The sequence below is a fragment of the Betta splendens genome, chromosome 4 (assembly GCF_900634795.4).
Source record: "Betta splendens chromosome 4, fBetSpl5.4, whole genome shotgun sequence".
Lineage (NCBI taxonomy): Eukaryota > Metazoa > Chordata > Actinopteri > Anabantiformes > Osphronemidae > Betta > Betta splendens.
The window spans coordinates 15,042,262-15,064,780 of record NC_040884.2 but is presented as its reverse complement, the minus strand read 5'-3'; the positions used below and the strand labels follow the sequence as shown (position 1 = coordinate 15,064,780).

The 22,519-nt window shown below is 45.8% G+C and overlaps 1 protein-coding gene across 9 annotated transcripts in view; it reads right to left on the bottom strand.

Moving 5' to 3' along the window:
* ctnnd2a (catenin (cadherin-associated protein), delta 2a) overlaps positions 1 to 22,519 on the bottom strand; it is a 163,143-nt gene that overhangs the window by 33,173 nt on the left and 107,451 nt on the right. For all 9 annotated transcript variants that reach the window (XM_055508339.1, XM_055508337.1, XM_055508342.1 and 6 more), the window contains exons 13-15: positions 18,047 to 18,179; positions 11,575 to 11,788; positions 3,405 to 3,591 (exon numbers count right to left, since the gene is read on the bottom strand). In XM_055508339.1, the coding sequence (XP_055364314.1) occupies positions 3,405 to 3,591; positions 11,575 to 11,788; positions 18,047 to 18,179 (534 nt within the window). The remainder of the gene's footprint in view (positions 1 to 3,404; positions 3,592 to 11,574; positions 11,789 to 18,046; positions 18,180 to 22,519) is intronic.

Genomic DNA, 22,519 nt, shown 5'->3' with positions numbered 1-22,519 from the left:
CTCTTTGGCAATAAACCACGAACCTGCAGGGGAGCAAACAGCCCCTGAATGGAGGGGATGGAAACCCCATCCACAGGAGACTTTGTGTCTGGCCTGATAACTCTGTACACGGGTGTGTGTTTGTGTGTGCGTGCACCCGGTTTGTGTGAATGAGGAACCACCTGATCAGTCAACATACTGGTCCATCTGCATGATTAGATGCTTGGCCCATGATTATACACACCTACACACACCCATAATAGAAGCACTCGATGCCCTAACACCAATCATACCCATCATTTCATGCATCTGACTGTGCCACGCTGGCTGTTATTTCATGTGCACAGAATACGAAGAGGAGTTACTACAGTCACATCTAAATTTGCAGGGATGCCATGGGTCAACGTTCTGCCATGCACTTGACAAAACTAAAACTGCTAATTCCATCAGCCGTTTATGTTGTAGATCCATGCATAAAAATGCAACAGGAAGTACACACATGCTTGAGGAAACAATCACACATAGACAAAAAAAAAACCTCTCACACAGGCACACAAGCACACACACCGCCAAGGTATAACGAGAGAGGTGAGAGGTCCTAAATTGAGCCAGGACCTGAACAGTGCAGCCCTGTGTCACTCTAACCTCTCAGATAGTGAGATAGCAAACAACCCTGGAGAGCAGGCGAAACACCTTCATTACTTTCTGTGTCTTGGCCTCTTCCCTGAGATCCTGCCAGCCTGTCCCCTTTGCTCCGCTCCCTGCTCTTCCTCCTTCTTATTATCTCCTTTTTACCATGGGAGCTGCGTCACTGTGGAGCTGAAAGTGTACGATTGTGTACGTGTAACAATTATCAACATGGAAAATAATAATACCGTACATACTGCACAGTCGGTGCAATCGATTGATATGCAGACAAAACACATGTGCCCATAGGTACTGCACCATAGGTATCACCAAACATTAGATATGCAGGATATATACTGTAATGAAGACTCATTTCAGCTCATTGGGTCTTAAAAGCAAGTGTTTATCTTAGAGTTTGAGAAATTGCAGCTCCCAGGATAAGGAGCCCGATTAAAATTCAAACCTCACTCCCTGTGATGCACGAGCTGCTTCCTCCTCCAACTGAAAAGCAGAATTATTTTTACATTTTGCCGCACGCACACGACTACGATCACACTGAAAGAAAGAAGGTAGATCTTCCTTATGGATTCATTATTGTGTATTGAGTGTGCAGTGGGAAATATATTGGTTCTGGCATTCACTGAATTCAATGTAATTAAGTCAGGATTAAAGGAAACATAGGGAAAACACTAGAGATGCATTTAATAGAGGTACTATTTGACTCAGCTTCATATGAAACAAACAACAGCAACAAAAAACAACATTTTTAAGATTTCCCAGTGGATTGTTTATCGGAAAAGCAACGCTATTAGTAGGCTGAATTATATTTGTACTGATGTTTGTGATATTGAGTTACTGTGCATAATCATCCTGTCCTGTACCCCAGGCCCCCGTGGCACTTCCTGTGCTGTTTCATTAGCAGTGCCGACAACAAAACCCAAAGAGGTTTGCAAGAACGGCTAGAATCACATCTTCCCAGCGCTTCATCCAAAGCTACTGGCTGCTGCAAAGAACGCCACGCGACGATGACCGGAGCGGCCGCATAAACACGCGTTCGCGCCGCCGAGCACCTGACGCACAACGGTGTTTCAATATGTTAAACCTGTTTGTTATATCTACAGAACGGCTTTGAAATGCTTCCGAGGGACGCTGAATAGCTGGAGATAATCTTTCAAAACAGATTGAGGGAAGCGCCGCATACAGAGCGGAGTGAGGTTTAATCCAGGGGCTGCTGGTGGTTGATTGAGTACACAGCTCAAAGAGAAACAGCCAAGTGGACAAGGAGCGTTTTTTTCTAGACCTCTGTGGAGTTGGCTAAAGTGTGTGTGTTTGTGTTTGTGTGTGTGTGTGTGTGTGTGTGTGTGTGTGTGTGTGTGTGTGTGTGTGTGTGTGTGTGTGTGTACACAGAAGAACAAATGCTGTTTAGGAGATCAAGGACCCTTTCGAAGCTAATAACGTCCAAGTCAGACACTGTACACACACACACACACACACACACACACACACACACACACACACACACACACACACACACACACACACACACAACTACACTACAGTAGTGTCTGAGTATCTGAGTACACAGAAGCAGCAGCATCACTCACTTTTAAGCTGTACCAAAGTCAAAGTGATTGGCAAGTGTTGTTCCACAGGTGAAGTGTGTCGTGAACTTAATGCAAATACTACTTTGGACATTTTCACTTACATGGATGTCTGCATCAAACGACTGGTCATACGAAAGATGCATATTTTACATCTCATTAAAAACCAAGACATGAAGTTCAAGCAGCTCTGTCTAGGTTCTAAAACCATTTCTTAAGCTCTGAGTGTTCCCACGGGCTCAGTGTCCTCCATAATTGTTAAACTGAAGAGGTCTGGAGCCAGCAGCCTTCTAAAGTTGGCCATCCAGGAAAATAGAAGGATTTCAAAGCCCTATTTCTACCCACTACGTGCACTATAAGGAAAGCATGGAGGAGACGGCACTCCAGTCAGAACTGACACGAGAATAAGTGAATGGGACCTAACAGGAAAAGTCTTTGAGTGCTTCAGACCTTAGACTGCACTGAACTGTTCACCCAAAGCTGCAGTGGCTTTAGGACAAGTCTATGACTGTCCGTAAATGGGTCAAACCAAAGCCCGGGCTGCACGGAGCATCCGTGGAAATGCCTGAATATGGCACTTTAGTAACACTTCGCGTCTAATCTGACAGACCCTGAGACGATCTGAGTGGAACACTGGGATAAACTGTCCAGTCCAGGTGTGCAAAGCTTATAGAGACTAAACCAGGAAGGCTTATAGTTGTGACTCCTGCCAAAGGGGCTTCTGAACTACTGGCTGGTAGAAGATAAAAAAAAAATAGTGGCAATTTTATCTCCTTATAATAAAAAGCGACCTATTTGCAGTGACAACAAACAGTGATGACGGAACTTCTGCACAGTTGAACGCAGGGACCTACAAAGCTGTAAGACGTCCTTCATTAGGTCCTTGACAACCACTGAAGAACATACTTTATCAGCATAATGCACCAAAAAAGTCTTGACATACAAAAAACTCCTACAAGTGGAGGAGTTGTTGCTATGGTTACCAGCACACATTATATAGAAGGAGAGAGTAGACTGAATGGATGAAAGAGAGAGAGAAATGACTGTGCCCTGGCTTCTTTTTCCTTTCAAACTTCAAGAATACATACATCCACCGTCACAGCAGAGATGACGCCAGCAGGGACTATGAAATGACTCAAATAGAATTAATATGCAGATTAATTTTAATGGCTTGACTGGATTGAGTGCGTGCTGTACCTGAGGCAGCCGGTAGCATTGCGCAGCACCTGGGAGGTGTGCAGGTGGAGCTTGCGGTCCTCGTGGTGATTGGGCGAGGAGTCCCAGGTGGACTGCGGTATGATGACGCTATTGGTCAGAACGGCCAGGGCGTCCTGGATGATTGGCATCTTCAGCGCGTCACAGGACGACAGGTTCCAGAGAACGCCTGCACCCACGGGCACACAGAGATGAAAGGAGTCGTGGTTTAATAATATGCTGTGAAGGGGAACAGACGCATGTTCAGTATGTAAACACAACGGGACTCTATGCATATGAAGATACTGTTTGTGGTGAATGTGTGTTAACGCGGCTGAGCTGGCAGGGAAACTTATTTGTATGTACACAGAGTTACACTCTATCGCAGGGACACACATACTGCACTCGCACAGTCACCTGCTACTGTAACACTCAGCGACATGCTGAGCAGCCACACACAGACACACACATGTTCCTTCTCCTCGTCAGATGGAAGACCAGAAGGGTGACAGCACTAGCTGTGACACACTCATGCACATGCGGACCACATACCCCCCCCCCCACACCACATGCACGCTCATACACCCGTGCCTCGTCTGTATTCAGGCATTCTAAATATGTTCTTTACTCCCTGCTGGTCATCACTATGTCAGAGGAAGCAATAGAAAAGCAAAGATAGGAATGCATTTATGCATTTAGCTGTAGGGAACGGATGCAAACACAAGCTAGTGGGAGTGACCGTGCTGGCATTTCAATTTTTTTATTCCTGCAAATTTCGTGAATGCAGATTCTGTCACTATCATCAGTGCTTTTTTATCATTATGTTACCTTAAAAAAGAGTTTTCTTTATATTCTATTGTCAGAGACTTTCTGTAAATAATTAATGGAGCTCTGCAGATTGATGTTTCTGCAGAACTAAAACAGGGTGGATTTGTGGATTTATTTGTGAGTAAAGTATTTCTAACACCGCTGCCGGTGCTTTCTGACATCTCACATTAGACTATTTTTCTGTCAACGAAACATAAAACACATAAATTGACGTAGTATTTGCCGTTTTCATGGGAGCTGGAAACATGTAAGCCGAGCATTCTGTGGATTCAGTACCTGACGCTGTAAAACTGACAGCAATGCATCTGAAAAACGGAGGAGGAAAGAAAAACATCTCTGACAACAGTTAGTAAGAAGCACACTACAGTAGCTGTCATGAGTCTGAACAGAGACGGGAGGAAAGCAGAGTGTAAATGGAAAAAAGGTTTTAAGAATGGCTCACATTTACAACTTAGAATAGTTAGAAAAGCTTTTTCTCCCCAGAGTCATCAACAGGAATATCATTCCTGTTGTAGAAAAAACATCTTATTCGAAATATTTTTCTCCACGTTGAACAAGGAAACCAAGCCACTGCAGAAAAAACTCTAGCGAATGTACAGAATCTTGCATCTTAGTTCGTTCTGCTTCTGTTGTGGCACCTTCATCGTCTGTTGTAAACATCCTCCTTCATAGGATCAAATGCAAATAGACCTTTAGACTGATTTCCGTCTGGCTTCCAGTCAACATCACAGCAGGAAGCGAGCGTGCTAATAAATGTGTTAAATGGCGAGTGGCTAAATACAGACTCAGGTAAAGTATAAAACATCTCTGAGCTGAGGAATGATCAGCGGCTTTTACTCTGGTGAAAGCAAACATACACCGGTTAAGTTACAAACAACAAACAAACTGAGCGGCGCTCAGTCTTGCTGTGACCTGATGGGAGCCCGAGGGTTTGAAGTCCCTCCAGGTGAACACATAGATGACTTGATGACATGATTTCTCATGGAGAAAGGAAGACATTCAAGCTACTTCCAGCTCTAAAGTGAGCAATCTGTCGGCTGATTGGTTTGATTGCAGTTTATTTCCTTCCTACAGGTAAATATACCTTCTATATCTTGTAAACCACAAGATTCTTCCTGCCTTCAATCATTTTGACTCATTGTACTGGAACGAATGATGCCTGCACCCATGTTTCTCCTGTCTTTATCAATTTGAGTCAGTTTTTTATTGGTTATTGTTCTTAATGCCTCTTTGTCTGTAAAGCACTTTGAACCGCCTCTGAGAATGCAATTTTGTGCCAAAATGAGCATGAAGACAACACTCAGTCTCAGCTGTGTCTCTCCTCCCACACTGGCGCAAACAGCTTTGTTCGGTGCCAGGAAACTCCCAAAACAGGCCGGAGACAAAATGCAATTTTCGTTGGGTGCAAAAACAGCAGACTTGCGCAAATTGCATTAAAAAAACAAACAAACTAAAAAAACTCGCATTTGCCCTCGCTGCTTTTTGAGCCGGCGGTGGAAAGCAACGCGCTAAACACGCGCGAAACAGAGAACGACTCAGATGAAAGACACGGAAATAGAAAACTAATGAGAGGGGAAGAGAGCTGGAGGAGCTGAGTGATGGCTGAGGAAAACAGGAACAGATTGAGACTACTGACGAGACACGCGACACATTTTAATATCACAAACTATAAAAAGCTGCGGTGCTGAAGGTCACTGTCTCTCGTGTGTTTGGTGTCAGACTCCAGATGTCCCGGGTCCCAGATGACAGATGTCATTCATTTGCACAGTTGCCACAGAAATAAAATAGAAGCTAAAATCTGGTTATGCCACAATACAGTGGGCACAATGATACTTTTACCTAGCTCTTGTTAGATGGGGAAGAATTGAGTGAAGAGCAAATTTAAATATTCCAACACATCTGGATCAACTCCTGATCAGTTTATCACTGGACTGTCAGGAACTCTTACCTAGATTTACCTTTGATCCACTGCCAACATATGTGTTCCAATTAATCCAAACATGTCTAAGCATCTTTATATTACTTTACCCTCATGTACAGTAACAGCACATTTGTGAGTGTAGGAGAGAAACAGTGAAAGTGAAGCTGAAAGGAGCAAAGAGGCAAGAGAGTTAAAGAAAAATAGTATATATGTGTTTGCCTCAGAAGAAAAGGGCGGTAATAAGGCGGTGACCTTGTAGGCTGTTGGGCAGCAATCAAATGTGTGTGTGTGTGTGTGTGTGTGTGTGTGTGTGTGTGTGTGTGTGTGTGTGTGTGTGTGTGTGTGTGTGTGTGTGTGTGTGTGTGTGTGTGTGTGTGTGTGTGTAGCAACATTCGCCTTCACTTCCACTAATCAGCTCCTTGTTTCCCATCGCTAGTTTTCTCTACCCGCTCTTACTCACTTCTCTCGTGGGCTCCTTTCGAGTCCAAGGTAAAACACACAAACACACAGCGCAGTACAGCTCACACGCACAGACACACACAAACCCTCACACGCTGTCTTGCCTTTTGCCTCTCTGCTCCTTCCTGCATTTTTTTCTCGAGTTGTAAGCGTTGTCAGTGTGCGATTGCAATCATGTTAAAACAATGCTGCCTCTGATGAGCTGACAACATCCTGTCTCCTGCGTTCTCTGGGGCCTTTAGCCACTCAACTCACACAGACGCGAATGAAAACAGTGCATGATGGTGATAATGAAGAGGATGATCATTTTTCCTCTATAGAAGGAGAGAGAGATAAACGCTTTAAAGGACAAACAGAAAAGTACATTTCTGCCCGACTGATTTCTCGAGCAAGGACGTGGTGTCTGCCACTGTCTGCCATGGGCCAAATACAAGGCTGAGACACACACACACACACACACACACACACACACACACACACACACACACACACACACACACACACACACACACACACACACACACACACACACACACACACACACACACACACACCAGCTCCAGGAACATTGATCAGCAATGCTTCACTAAGCCACTGTCCCTGGCTGTGACCAAAAGACAATGACATCATACTGGAGGGTTTCTGGGCAGCTGCATGTGTAAGTATCCATCCATTCTTCTCCCCTCAGACGCTTGACCGACAGTTCGCTGGGAGGGGGGGGGGGGGGGGGGGCAGGGAGATGATTGCATGAATTCATGCATAAATGAGCGTATGACTTGTAAGGGGAGAGTGAGGCCTGTTGGGCCTCAAGTGGCTATGTTTTATTAAACAGCCTTCATCTGTGCAGCTCGATGTGAATTAGTTAGCCGTGGGGTCAGAACCTGGTGATGAGTAAAAGCCGACGAAATTACGTGGCTAATGTGTCTGCGAAGAGCCATAACAGACATATCAGAAAGGAAACGCTGATACTGGATGAGAATACAGGTGACAGCAGGTTAACAACTGCTGACATTACCCCAGGGTCATACAACTATTCCACCTGCACTTGGTTTGTGGAAAACATTTGTCAGCTCAAGGTAAAGTCCCATATTGTGGCTAAATTGCCGCTGCCTGCGCTGGTGCTTTCAGTCCCACTAGGGCCTCCCACAGTGCAGGTTGTGCAGAGAAATACCTGCAGGGTGATTTTACAGCATATTAGCTGCAGATAAAAAAAGTCATCCTGGGAAAGGTACAGTTCAGTATCTCGTTCCCCCACAGAAGTCACCATAATGACTTCCAAGTCGCTTTTGTCCTCTAGCATTCCTGAAAACACGCCACGAGCTTTGACTTAAATTGAAGCGGTGTTTTTTTTTTTTTTCCGGACTTGGACGCCGACACAGAGCAGCGATTCATGGCCCGGAGTCACGGCACACGAGTTCCAGCAGAGCTCTGCGGCGGCGGCATTTGTCAGCGGCGGTTTGGAGGCGACGCTAAAAGCTCGCACGCGGGTCACTGTGCTCACACATTAACTCGCAATCGAGTCTCCGCGGGTCTTTATTCTCATTCTGATACCGTTGTGCAAACAGAGACGCGTGGAATATCAATCAGCACTTTGAGTTATTTGCCATTATGCACACTTGGCCTCATTTTCCAAAAGCGAAAGACTATAAGCTGAGCTTGTTTTTACAATAATTACAAGCTAAGAATTACAAATTGAAGGTGTTTGCACCCGTTTGGACACGCATGGCTTTCTGCGTCAGTCCTCCTCCTTACAGCAGCAGCCATTTTTAGACACAGCGGGAGCGGAGCTACAGTGCGCCACGGTCCGCTGCTTCAAGGTGAGCTCGGGAATACGGCCGGCGCCGCCTGAGCCTCTGCATCGACCGGGCTTTGATCGACAGACCCGGAGGCCTCGGCTTCATCCCATTTACCTCAGGCCGAGAAGCCGGTACGACGCGTCTAAGTATGAACCTCACAACCTAGATGGAGACTGGGTAAAATGCTAAGAACGCGGCTCTCCGCTGTCACTTGAGACGGTTGATTTACTCCAGCACAGTCACTTTTTGAGTCTATTTACAGTACGCCAGTGGAGCGTGCCCCACTGCCCAGATGCATCTCCAATAGTGGACGACTGCCGTGTGCTCGCTTTCCGATCATTCAAGCACTAATTACTGTAGTAAAGATTCTTAAGCTTTAAGTACACAGCAGCTGAACAGTCCAGTTTCTTGCTACTGCGCTGCAGAGACGCTGCTGTAGTTTATCTTTTTCCAAAGTGCTTCTTAAGTCATTTGATGGATTCTCAGCACTGGCCTGAGAGAACAGTGCGTTGCCTTCCTGCAGCTGCGCATCCCAACTAGTGCCCAGTCAACAGCATCTAGAGACTCAGTCCAACGGCAGCATCACCTGGACTAAATAGTCAATGATTGAAATTGGCTTCTACACTTACTGAGCAGCATTTAATAATTTATTATAGCATGTGTTTGTCAGCGCAGTGTGGCATAAAACGGAGCAGACTGTACCACCACCAAACCCATTCCATCATCTATTTCCAACATAGCACTAATTAAACAGTTTCAAATGGTAATTTACAGCAGGGTGTTTGTTCAATGGGGCAAATAAAGAGAGACTTCAATATATGGCTGTAAATGCAAGAAAGGAGCAGGAAGGTCAAAAGGTCAATCAAAGGATTTTTAGAACTATACTGTAGTTACAAGGGGGACAAGTGTTTATCATTTAATTAATTAAAAAGCGTAATTAAAGTCATTTACTAACCCACTGAACATAAACAAGAAAAACACAAATGACAACACCTGAACTATTAGAACTTAAACACGCCTGACCGATCCATCAGCACCGAACTTTACTTAGAGTTCTCTAATGAGCAGCGCCGGTGGCACTTGAATGCTTGATTGAGAAGGAAGGACTCTTAGTAATCTAAAGCAGTTCATCATGGAAATGAGCAGAGGCATCAGTCTGGCACTCAGAGAGGAGATGCTGTAGTGGACACTCATGTTAGGGAGGGAGAGCTATACAGTGTAATCTGTAGAACAGCTGCATCGCTGCAAAGCTCAGGACAAACCCTGTTTGAAACAAACCTGGTTTGGGCCAAAAATGCACAATTAAAATCTCAAAACAGTCAACAATGTCCACAAACAAAATCTCTTTGCCTTGGTTCTTCTTGAAGTAATTATACATACTGAAGGTACATAAAGTAACATGAGATACTCACAGTACTCTTTTACTAGGCAATAAATAAATAGTCTCAGCAATAGACAGACAATCCTGTCTTTACGAGCCAAAACTATCTTGTCCTGTACAGTCTGACATCTGTGCATCCCTGAGCGGATACTGATGGTACAGTAGCAAACCAGCCAATCTGGAGACTCATCAGGCCAAAGAGATCACAGTGGCAGATGTCTACTTTGTCACTGTGTCATAATAAGCTAAGCTCCTCTTTGCAGAGGCTTGTTATCAGCGTTTGAGGCGTCTGACGGAGGCCCTCGGTGGCCTGCCTGGCGTCATTGTTGTCCCCTTCTCTCGGGGACCAAGTGACCTACGGGGACGTGTCTAGGGATGGATGTGTGTGTGTGTGTGTGTGTGTGTGTGTGCTTCATCCCACTGAAGAACAATGGGATCAGAGATCAAACTGAACATGAGGGGACCCCGCTGAATTCTCCGCACTGACACGCGTGTGCATGTGTCTGCTTGCTTTGTGTGTTTGTGTGTCTGGTGTGTTGGTATCTGCGCGTGTTATCTGTGAAAATGTCCGCTCCTCCTGCACACGCCTGCACGTCTCTCTTATCTCAGGGCGAACCTGGTAAAACCGAGACGGCTCGTTTCTAAGCAAAGAGGAAGGAACAGTGGAGGCTGGAGTCCTGTACGCGCACTCAAGCTCAAGGCAACGACACAAAATGATTATAGAAAATCATACAGATATGACGATGTGGATAAAAGAGAAGTGTGCAGAGCAGGACGACAGATAGTGGAGAAGTACGTCAGTGTAGGAGAGAAAAAGTAGAGATGTGAAAAAGCAAAAACTAAGTAGCCAAAAATTAAAATGGATAATAAAAACCTTCTTACAAATATTCAATTAAAATATAGATTTCTCTCTCTTCAAGGACATAATAACTTTAATAATGTGACACTTTTCAGGTTTTGAAAAGGTGAAAATATGCGTTCTGAACTCTGAAGAATGAAAAACATTTTAAAAGGTGAACATTTTCTAGTAATTAATAAAAATTTCCGCTGCAACTTAGCAGTTAGGTTTTTTTTCTTCCATCAGTGCGACCTCTCCAGTATTTTGAAGGGGAGTTAATTTATTACAGGAAGTTAGTACCTCTGCGCGGATACAGCTTGTGCCCGAGGTGCTCAGTGTATGTCTAAGACAGCGAGAGATGTAATGATGTGTTATTGTTTTCTGCTGCCCTACAGGTCTCAAGTAGAATATGAAATTCTTAGTGGGAGGCATAATGCAAAAAATAAAATAAAGAAGAAATCAGGAGCGCTGGAGCTTGACTCTCCAGCCCATGTGTGTGCTTATGGTCGCTTTGCTCTATACATCTTTTGCCTACACAAACATTTTATATGTCCCTACACAGTATTTGTCCATTTACAGTAAGTGCGTTTATGCATGAAGTTCGTGTGTGGGTGTGTACATGTACTGGTAATTCAAGGTTAAAGCAACACTGACCAGCGGTAATAAAACCCAACTGTTGCCGGTGGGATGACAATATGATAATGTTAATAAAAACACAAACATAAAGCTGTGCTGTGTTAGACTGAAACTTCTGATTAGTACAACCAAAGAGAGATAATAAAAAAAGGAAACCGTCAACTATTAATGCCAAGGCCAAGTGAGAGAACTTTCTAAATTGGTACAGCATGTTCTTGTGCTTCTAACTAGACACTAAAGAGCTGAATGTGCTGCAGACTAAAGGGCAGGCATATGAATTATCCTACAGTACAAGTGTGTATCTGTCACTGTACCTGTGACCAGCTCCCTGATCTCCACGTCTCCGGTCTTCCTCAGCAGGCGAACCAAGGCAGGAATACCTCCACAGTTCTTCAGGGCCACCTTGTTCTCGTCATTGGCCTTGCCATACACCAGATTCCTCAGGGCTCCACAGGCACTGCGGTGCACCTCGCTCATCCTGTGGTCCAGCAGGTCGACCAACAGCTGGATGCCTCCCTGTCTGCGGATCTGAATATCAAAGCAACCAGATCAATAAAATAAAGGAATGGTTTCCTTCCTGCATGAATTATACATCAAATCAAAAACGTAATCAGCCAAACATGACTTCATATACAGTAGACATCACACACTGACATCCATCATCATAAGCTTGGGGGCGGATGACTGTTCTCACCTTATCACTCATCTACACTGACAAAGATCTCTGACACCCGCAGTACCACATTTCTTTTCAGTGCTATTCATATACAGTACATGAAAAATGATGTAACCGTAGATGTAATTCATACCTGTAAGCTGTAAACATCTCAAAGGAAAAGTATATACACAGATATGTGACTGATTTTATGCAAAATACAATTTAAAATGTTTGTATATGTATTTATATATATTATTTTAAGACGTAATAATTACCTGCTAAACTTACAGCGAACAACAAGGTGATGTTTGCTAATTTATTAGTACATGCTGATTATGTGAGAAGACAAAGCAGTCAGGGCTGTTACCCAGTAGGAATCACAATGCGGTCACTGTGGTGTTACACTTAATGCCTTCCCCCGTGGTGCTGCGCACATTGCCCTCCCCCCACGCTGGTGCTTTTAAAAGGCAGCCCCCTCACTCTTTCCCGGTTTAGTCCAGTAGACAGAGGTGCTGTGCTAATCACAGAAAGGCCGTGGGCTGCTGTGATCACCGGGAAATCAGTAAAGGTAGCGTGTGTGTGTGTGTGTGTGTGTGTGTGTGTGTGTGTGTGTGTGTGTGTGTGTGTGTGTGTGAGAGAGAGAGAGAGAGAGAGACAGTCTTTCAAGCTTCTATTTTTAATCTCTGGACTGCTGCAACAGGCAATGTTACTCAACCAGATACAGTAAGTAAAAAAAACACCATATATAAAACAAATAAATAAATAAATATAAGGTTTCAAACACAAAATCATTTTTCCGTATGTTCCCTCTTCCAACCTGAGATGTTAAGAGCTGAAGAGAATAATTCTTAGTCGATGTTTCATCACGCAAGATGGTGCTTACCATGCAGACAGGTTGTCAGGAACAGTCCTTTCTACTACATGTGGAACCCGTCGGTAGGTGTCCCATGACGTCGCCGCACATCTGGCACGTTTAAGTAATGAACCTGGGAACGGGCGCTTACGTACATGTACGGACGTGAGCAGCGCAGGTAGAGAGACGCAACGAAGAAGAAGGGAGAGCGACGGCAAACATAAGGCAAGTACGGCGGGTGTGTGCGTGTTGGGGGGGGGGGGAGGGAGGTGTGTGATGACACAGCAGTAGTTTATCGAGCAAAATGGCTTTGCTTATCTTTTCAATTAAAGCGGACGGAGCAATGCAGCGAATGACAAACTGACCTTGCTCCACTGACCACACAATTCCCCAAACGGGCCTTTTTTGTCCCGGCTCTGCCGGGACAAAACCACAGCGCCATTACGTTGCGTTGCCTCTGAGCCACCTAGCAGTTTTCGCCTGTTCCTCCAACCCGTGTACAGGAGATTAGAAGCAAAGATTGATTTGTCTTTGTCTCCCTCTGTTCGGTCCCGTCACGGCTATTGGTAACCCATGGTGACAGCGCCGCGGCGGTAACCGTTAGCAGCGGTGACACCTGGGATCAGATGTGGTGCTGGTGTAAGAAGCAGGTAGCGGCGACACGCACTGTACCCGGGACGGCGGCGTGTAAACCCCTAACAAGTGTGTGAGCCGCCACATATGGGACGTCAGCATTAATCATTAATAGACGGTTTACTCCTCGCGTGTGAGGAGAAGACAAAGCGAACGTGTGTCGCACCCTCTACGCCGGCACACATGCAAGGCCTTGTGTTTCCACCCTCGCTTAGCCCGAGGCCAACCGCGTTTTAGAGCCTTTCAACCTTCAGCTAATTGAGTTCCTGGCCGTGGGCTAACATTTCCCTCCTGAGCATTCTAAACTGGGCCAAACATGGCATTAACCTGTAACTAGCAAATATTGTTCCGAGGGAGAGACGCGGCTAATCTTGGGGCCCGACGAACAGTACGACTCGCAGCTGGTGAGAATGTGCGACGAGGCTGTGATTCGGGAACAGAGAGAAACTCCGACTGCTGGTGTTCACAGCAGGGGGCGAAGAGAGTGCTTAATAATCCCAGAGTGGCAACGTGCATGTATATGTTGTTGAAAGGTTGGTCCCCTGTAGTTTGATATTATCATATTACCAACATTTTAGCGTCAGTGGTAATCGAGTTTGAAGTTGGAACCACGCCGGGGCTTTGAAGGTTAACTAGAGGGCAGAAAAGCCCCGAGGTAAGCGATTAACCACGCTTTTGCTTAAGGGACAAAAAGACGTCACTGATTAAAGAGGCTTTTCTCCAACTAAAGCTGGCCTGCTTATGTCAAAAACAAAAAGGCTATGAACATATTCTAATTAAAGCAGACGCACTTACGTAATGTACACTGGGACCAAATGTATGTTACTGCTTCTGAATTGAAGTCAGTGATTAGAGTGGACACAGTGTGATACACTGGGTAAAGAGTGAGGACGGATGCAATAACGCCGCGGTGTTTAATGGGGATCGTTTGCCGTGTTTGTCTGGTTTGCGTTTTCCCGTTGAGCACATGTTCAGGGCGGCTGCAAGGTTGGCATAAAAATGTGAGGAAAGGAAAGTTAATGAGAAGAGAGGAGAGCTGGAGGAGCTGAGGGACGGTTTAGGAAAACAGGAAGAGGCTGAGACTGAGGAAGAGAAATGCAAAATGTATTCATATGACAAACTTCATATTTTATCATTCAATTCATATTGCCATTTTGGTGTAAGACCCCAGATGTCAGTCATGTGCACGGTTAGCACAGATATGCAACATGGGCACCACTCAAGGGACTCACAGAGGCTGCCAGACTAAAAAAGATCTTGTTCAACCCACAATATAATATGCATGATCCAGATTTTGTGAATGTAAATGAAACATACGAGTGGCGGTGGAGCTCCCGTTACAGTAGATGCTGTCATCGGATACGGAAGCATCTACTTCCATATTAGCAAAAGCTCCACAGACGCTGTTTTGTGGTTAGATCTGACTTCTGACCTGTGTGGTTATGAAATGACATAGCTGGCATGTGCTGGATACAGGAAACGGCAGATACCCCTGTGCAATACTGCAAAACACTGCACTTTATGTGTAATCGCTGCACCCAACTGGGCGGTTTGAAGCCAGTGGCAGCCCTGGAGACTGCAGGACATCAACCAGCGTTCAAGGTCCTGTATTACAGTATAATGAAGAATCATTTAAAAGTTCTTTATCATTGACAGGAACTGTGAAATATAAGAGGTAATTGTTAGAATGAATCTGAAGCAGAGGTTTCCCAACACGCTGCTTATCCCAAACACACTGTAAAAAGGAGCAAGGGGAGGAAATGACAGAGTCAAGGGGGCACGTCCCTCGCTCTCCAACCCTGCCTGCTGGGTAAATGGATATCGACAAGGCTGCTCCCCCAGAACGAATTACTGATGGGACCCAACTTTGTGTGTGAGTGTGCACTTACACATCGGTGTACACCAGCTTCCTTGTCAATGTGTGTGTGTGTGTGTGTGTGTGTGTGTGTGTGTGTGTGTGTGTGTGTGTGTGTGTGTGTGTGTGTGTGTGTGTGTGTGTGTGTGTGTGTGTGTGTGTGTGTGACCAGCGTAGGTAACTGCTTGATCATGCGTATCTAAGTCTGTGCATGCGTGCAGGGATTTACTGTGAGCTTGTAGAGCAACTGTAAATGAGGCTGAAGCGGAATCCGCCCATTGTGATGGGAGTAGAGGTCAGACTCACGCAGACGCTCATCTACTACACTCTGTATCTGCACATCTGACTGGACGCACACAACTAATCCAAACACACACGTGCTCATGCCCTTTACTGGCAACACACAACCGAGTGTCTTGTTCCTTTCTGCGCTGATTACAATCCCAACGACTCACACTTCAGGCTGGAGCCAGTAACCTCTTGGCTAATGACATGAGCAGAAGCTAATTAGAGTCAGGAGTTTGTAAAGCAGGAGGTCAATCAATAGAGACACTTTATCTCATAAAAGAGCTGGACAGTGACACTTGGGATTGAAATCATTGATTTGCATTTCCACCTTATCGCAACCGCAGCTGCATCTTCACGTGTCATCCTGTTACCTGCCCTCAAAGCCATTCATGCACACTTTACTGCCGTTAGGCAGTACCACATAATCGATTCGATGTTAGTTCAATGAAAAGCAGCGATAAATAAATAATAAATATTCACGTCAACCAAAAAAAAGCTAATCGAGACCTGTGTTTGTCTCTAAACTGTTCAGCAGAAACGTCAAGACGCTTCCCAATTTAAGACCCGTCTGGGAACCCAAAACAAAATGGACCAGTGTTGCCGCTGCTTTGTTATGAATCCCAGGATAATAAAACTGTCATGTAATTTGCCAGTGATGTGCATATTCAGCGGCTGCTGTCAGAGGGTATTTTAAAAACAGGCGAGTGCACGCAACTCGGTCACTAAGCAGCACTTTAAATAACCCGTGATATGAGGAAATTGCTAGAAAGCTGTGTGACACCCAGTATGTGTATTTGAAAGGATTCTAAATTATAGGACTCCAGGACAAATAAGGTCTATTAAGTGTGAACTATTATTAGACTGGAAGTGCCTTATTACAGGCACCGTATCTTTGCATCCTGCTCTGTATTCATTAAAAACAAAACTGTTTTTATGCTATATTTTACTTTGATGAAGTTCAAACATGACTTGCGTATTCAGTTATTTCAGGAATATCCCATAACCTTCCATAGTTTTGCCCTTCACACTTGTCACACTTCACTGTTGGCTGATTGGAAAAATGCCTGTGTCAAGCAAAGTTAAACATATCTTGCTGACTAAACCATGATGGAAGTCAATAGGGACAGGTAATGGATGTTACTGTCAACCTGCCCAGGAAGCTCTGTTATAAATTATTGGATGCACATTTTATGTGAAGCAAACAACAAAAAGAATATTGATCACTAACAAATCAATTAACAGATTCTTGCTAACGGCGACTGAAAATTCAAAGGCTGGATGAAGACAAGAAAGAGTTATCACTGACTTGTTACAGAACCCCATCAAAGGGCGTCCCAGTTCTGCTTAAGCACACCGGCAACAACAAAAAACTGATTATGATGTTGAAAAATAAAGAAGCCCGAAGGAAACGCAGAGTCAGCGGGATGGCGTTTACCGAGGACCCCAGCGAGCTACCATGGGTTATTATGGTGGGAACGAGCGAGCGAGGAGGAGAGACTGTGCACGAGAGACAGAAACCTCTAATTACGCCGCTGATTATAATGACCGGCGCAGGCAGCGCTCCCGTCGCCCCCTGACCTTGAGTTTCACGCTGCCTGTCTGTGCGTTTTGGTGCAGCGCCCGGCGCGCACGCCGCGCAGATGGGAGCAGAGGCGCGAGCAGGTGGGGAGTTTATTCAGATGAAGCGGCGCAAGGCGGGCTGCGGGGCGACGTGAGTCAGGCTTCAGGTGTAAATAAACGTTTAGAAATGAATGTGGCTTATTGTGATGGTGTCTGGTGTCCACAGCTGCTTCACGCTGGATGAAAAGCTTCTCCATCGATTCATTCAGGGGTGACCGTCCACCATGTTTACCCTTAATAAAGACGTGATTGATATATGTTGGGCAACCAGATGGGTGAGGAATAAGAAACTCACTTTGGCCTTCATCATCTCCACCTGAAACCTTATTGGCCGCTAATCATGAATGCTTCACTCAAAAGTCAGTGAAGAGTGACGTCGGAGGGTTTTTACTGTCACTGTTCCTCCTAGTGTTTGAACTACACACCCGGCCGCACTGTTCCTTCATTTGTCTGCCTGTGAATGGGCATTTTAGCCAATGTGGCTGCAGTAGTGACTATTGAGGGACTCCGCTGAAATAAATTCTGTGAGCAAAGAAACTGTCAATGTCCTCGCCTGCGTGTACTGCTAAATTGATTCTGGGAGCGATATAGGGCGGGCGTGGGCGGGTTGTGCATTCGAAGAAAGAAGACTTTGTGTATGTGTTGGTTTGGTTACGTACGGAGAGCCACTCGCCTTATTAAAGGCTTTATTAGAAAGTCCCAAAGGGGCTGCTTTCCCAAATTGCTTTTTAGAAGCCAACTTGTGACAACTCCATAGAAAACACAGTGTTAGCGATGGAGCGCACACACACACACACACACACACACACACACATACACACACACACACACACACACACACACACACACACACACACACACACGGCTGCGTGTACAAACCTCAGCTTTGATCTTGTTGTCTCCGAAGCAGAGATGCTGCAGGTAGGCCGCAGCGTTGGACTGCACCGATGGGAACTGGTGCTGCAACATCTGGATCACCTCCGGCAGCTCCGGATCTCTCCACCCGAACTCTCTGCGGCGGGACACGACAAGCAGAGGCACTTTGAATCCAAAGCGACTACAGAACACATAGCTGCGGGTCATTTTTATTATAGGTTCACACAGAATTGACAGACAGGGAGAAAACTTGGAAAGTTTTCGGAACTGCACAGCAGTACTCGGTTATCTTCTGCCCTTTGTACCATCAGGGGTTTGCGACATATGAGCACACTGGACAAAATGAAATAAATGTTTTGTCCCGTGGTAATACCCAGGAAATAGTCTCCTTTATTGTATTATCCCCTGCTGATAATTGTTTTGCAACAGTCCCCTAAATGAGGAAATTATGAGCGTCTGGGAAAGTGTGGGCGACTGAGTGCTTGTGTGTACACCAGTGTGTGTTTCCACCATCTACGGTAATATTTTCTCCAATAACCCATTTTCTGGCCTTTTTTTTCCCTCTCAGCGCTTTCAGAGAACTGTCAGCTCCGAATGTGATCTGAGGAAAACCCATGTTGGAATTTTGTGGCTTCCATCGATTGTGGTGTTTGAGGATTGATTTTGTTGTTTCTGCCTTCACGCTCACTGTTCTGTGCCAAAATGCGGCTCACTTTAATCCCCATCAAGCGATTGAGAAAAACGATTTATTTTGCCTGCTAGCTCCGAGCTGCCCTCCCCAAAACATGAGAATGTGGTGAATATAGGATAATTGACCTGCCTGAGGAGTTAAAATTGATGGGATAAAGGAGCGCGAGCGGGTGCCTGCAGTTGCTGCGGTGGAAAACGACGCCTCGACACCACGCTCTCATCGCTGTCGGATCGAGTGAACGTGGTTTATGAAACATCTGTGGAAAGCGATGCGTTCGGGGGGGGGGGCAAACATGGGTTCCGAAGATAAAGCCGGCTCTAGCGTGGACGGCTCTTTATCGGCCGGATGATGAGTGTTCATTCAGCCAGAAAGCAGGGCTGAAGGAGGGAGGTAGAGCAGAGGTAGGGAGAGGGAGGGAGGGAGGGAGGGAGGAAGACGCAGGGATTCCCGGGGCATTTAGGGGATTTAGGAGGAGAGACCCTCAAACAACACTGCTTAAATTACAGAGCCAGATACCATCAGGGCAGTTTGTTTGTGTTTGTGTATGTGGCCATATTGAGACAGGATGCGTGCGTGCGTGCGTGTGTGTGTGTGTGTGTGTGTGTGTGTGTGTGTGTGTGTGTGTGTGTGGCATCCATCCCCTGCAGTCTCCCAGCTCTGTCAGTGTGTACTTAATAGAAAGCAGTGATCTGCTGATAAGATAAGCATCATGGCTCGCCATTAATTAAAAACCCCTGGTAGGGAGAGAGACAGAGGAAGAGGAACAGAGCAGCGAAAGATGGAGAGCAAAGCACAGAGGGATGTGGAAGGAGACTTAAGGGAAAGCCAGAGACGTCAAAGCAAACTGGGCACGGTGGGCAGGAGGCACACACACACAAAGAAACAAAGAGAGAGGGAGGAAAACAAGGCTCAGATGAGATGCCAGTCATGTCAGCACAGGTGCTAATGAGTGCCACAGCCCTGGTAGACACACCGCCAGGCAGCCAGCCAATGACGTGAACCAGCGGGACGCGAGCACACACAAATACAGCCTGCAAAAAGGGACGACTGATCAAAGAGGCAGTGCCAGCAAAACTGCAGGGCTCACACTAAATACCCACACAGCTTTTGAGGAATCTGCAGCACAATATGCTGCAGCTTACGTGCCATATTCTTTATGCTACATTATTATTACTTTTGCTTTGTTTTTGGCCGCATGTGCAACAAAGACGACGGTAAAGCTGTTGGCTCGGCTTTTTTCTTTAACCTGAACTCCGGGCTTCAGGACACACTGGGCGTTGTTGCCAAACGGAGTGGCAACTTCTCTCTCTGTCAGGTTTTTTTCTTTTTAAGCGTGATGCAGCAAAATTCCTTCAAACGCTTGGAGGACGGCGGAGGAGCATGACACGCTGAGAGCGAGGGCGGGTGGCGGGGGGCGGGGGGGCTCGGAGCGGGCGGAGGCAGAGATGGAGTGATGTAACTGGGACAGGGGAAGAAGACGGTGGCTTTGATGCGAGCACACGCACCGGCGGAGACGCTCACACGCGGGAGGGAGGCGAAGAAACGGAGGATGTGATAAATAAAAACAAAAGCCTAAGTCACCAGGATGGGGTGTGTGCTCATCAACAGTCCAATTAGGCAGCTGAGAGAAACGGCTTTGGAAACAGGCACCGCCCAAGAGCCAGTCGTTCTCGTCCCCGGATGTGCGGAACGCTGCAGTAATGATACAATGAAACCATCCTTCAAGCGAAGAACTGTTTGACTTACAAAATGTCAAACCTACAGTACATTTGTATGAGCAATGACAACAGCCTGTAAATATCAAGGCACTGACCTGCCCGGCCTCCCACTGGATGCTCCAGAGGTAACAAGGTTTAGTCGGCATTCTGTCATTTTACTGCAGATTCTGAAGATTCATTTTAATGCAAAGAATTTGAAATGATTCTCTTCCGCCTGCAGATTTGTGTAAGCGATGCATCCATGTACTCCACAGGTTAAAGGCCACAGGGCTGAACCTGCTGCTTTTACTGCTTCTCTTGCGTGGGTCTCCTCCCACAGTCCACAGACATACAGTACAGTGCTGTATATGCTCTTATTGTGTTAATGTTCCACATTCCTGTTGGTGGATGACACAAATCCTGCTTCTACTGTGCTTCTATTCAGTGATTTTGAACACTGCTTTGTCATGTATGCACAAATTCAAACTAAACATGAGCTTCTGTTTATATTAGTGCTCAAAAACCATTTGGTGATACAGTATATTTTATTTACAGTCAGGCTTCTTCGTAGATGTCTAGTAACTCTGACATGTTATCCACCTGAGGACAACAAGTACAGTGAAGCTAGGTTTCTCTCCAGCAGCACTACTCTGGGTCTCCCTGGTCCAACGAATATGATCTAATTTCTCCACACCTTCATATACTGCATGATAAACATTTTAAAAAATTCAAGGGTACATGATTTGGCTCTTCTAGCCCAAATCCCATCCATCAGCAGGGCCCAGAGGTCATGTGGAGTGACAGCTCCACACAGGAAGCCTGTCCCACTGGCTTTAATCTGATTGGACAAGACCTGTCATGTCTGCTAACTGATTGGAGGGCCAGGACCGGACAGACTGGCAGCGTGCATACCAAAGCAGATGCTAATTAGAACTTGAACATCAATCTCCATCACGACGGTGGCAGCGTGGGATGGAGCGAGCAGGAGAGTGGGGAGAGGAAAGATAAATAAAACAAAGACGAATCGCCGAAAGACAGAAAATGAAATTTGCTGCAACGCACTGGCCTGATGATGGGATTTATCCTGTTACTGTGCAGGAGCATGAGATGAGAGTTTGACTTAGACAGAGGAGCGTGCGACGCTATTAAATCACGGTAGCGGCCCATGCTCACGTAGGTGGAGGTAAATCTAATGAATGGACGTCAGCGCCTTTCTTGATGAAACAGCAGCCACGATGGGAGACAGGCGAGGAAACAAACACTGACCTGTGCAGCTCGAGTCTTTAATCGAGAGTGCGACTTAATTAAAACAGCGTCCAGTGAAACACCCACGTTTCTCATTGCTCACACAGCCTCTGCGCCGGGATTCATTAGGAGTGCAGGCGGTGTTCACGTGTCAGACGTATGTGCTGCTGGTTACCTGCTGCTTCTCACGGGCTCTGCTCTCCACTTGAATCACTTTATAGAGCAGTGGACAGGTAACAGGGCCCTAATTACAGGCTCTTGACAGAAACAGTATCTCCATGATGAGCAGCAGGGGTGAATGATAACTAATACAACTCAACAATGCCAGCCGTTCTTTTAAAAATCAACTTCGACTCCGACTTCAGAGAAAAATATTTTGAGTTCTCAAAGCTCCTGCAGAGAATTAAATAATTTAACACTAAAATATAAAAAAAAAAACCTATAAATACAAGAGAGCAGTTGAGACTTTACAGGTGCGAGGGATCTACAATCAACCATTTTCTCTGTTCTGCCGGCCCTTGTTTCGCTTCTGGCGCGAGAAGAAGTTTCACGTGGAGCTTCGCTGTGGCTGAAAGAACTGAACACAAATCCTGGCCACAGTAAAAAGGGATCAATGAGAGATGGGGGGGGGGTGCTCGTAATAGCCAGGTAGGAAAAATGAGTAGATCGAGATGCTGTGGCTGGACCCTGGGATGAAACACATCCCGAAATAAACAGTGGAGCAAAGAAAATAAAGTGTGGTGAGTCAGCTGCAATGAAAACACCTCGTCTTCTGGCCTCCTCCTCTTTATCCACTGATCCCCTGTCTCTAATAGGCAAATGGAAATGATTCTGGTAATCACA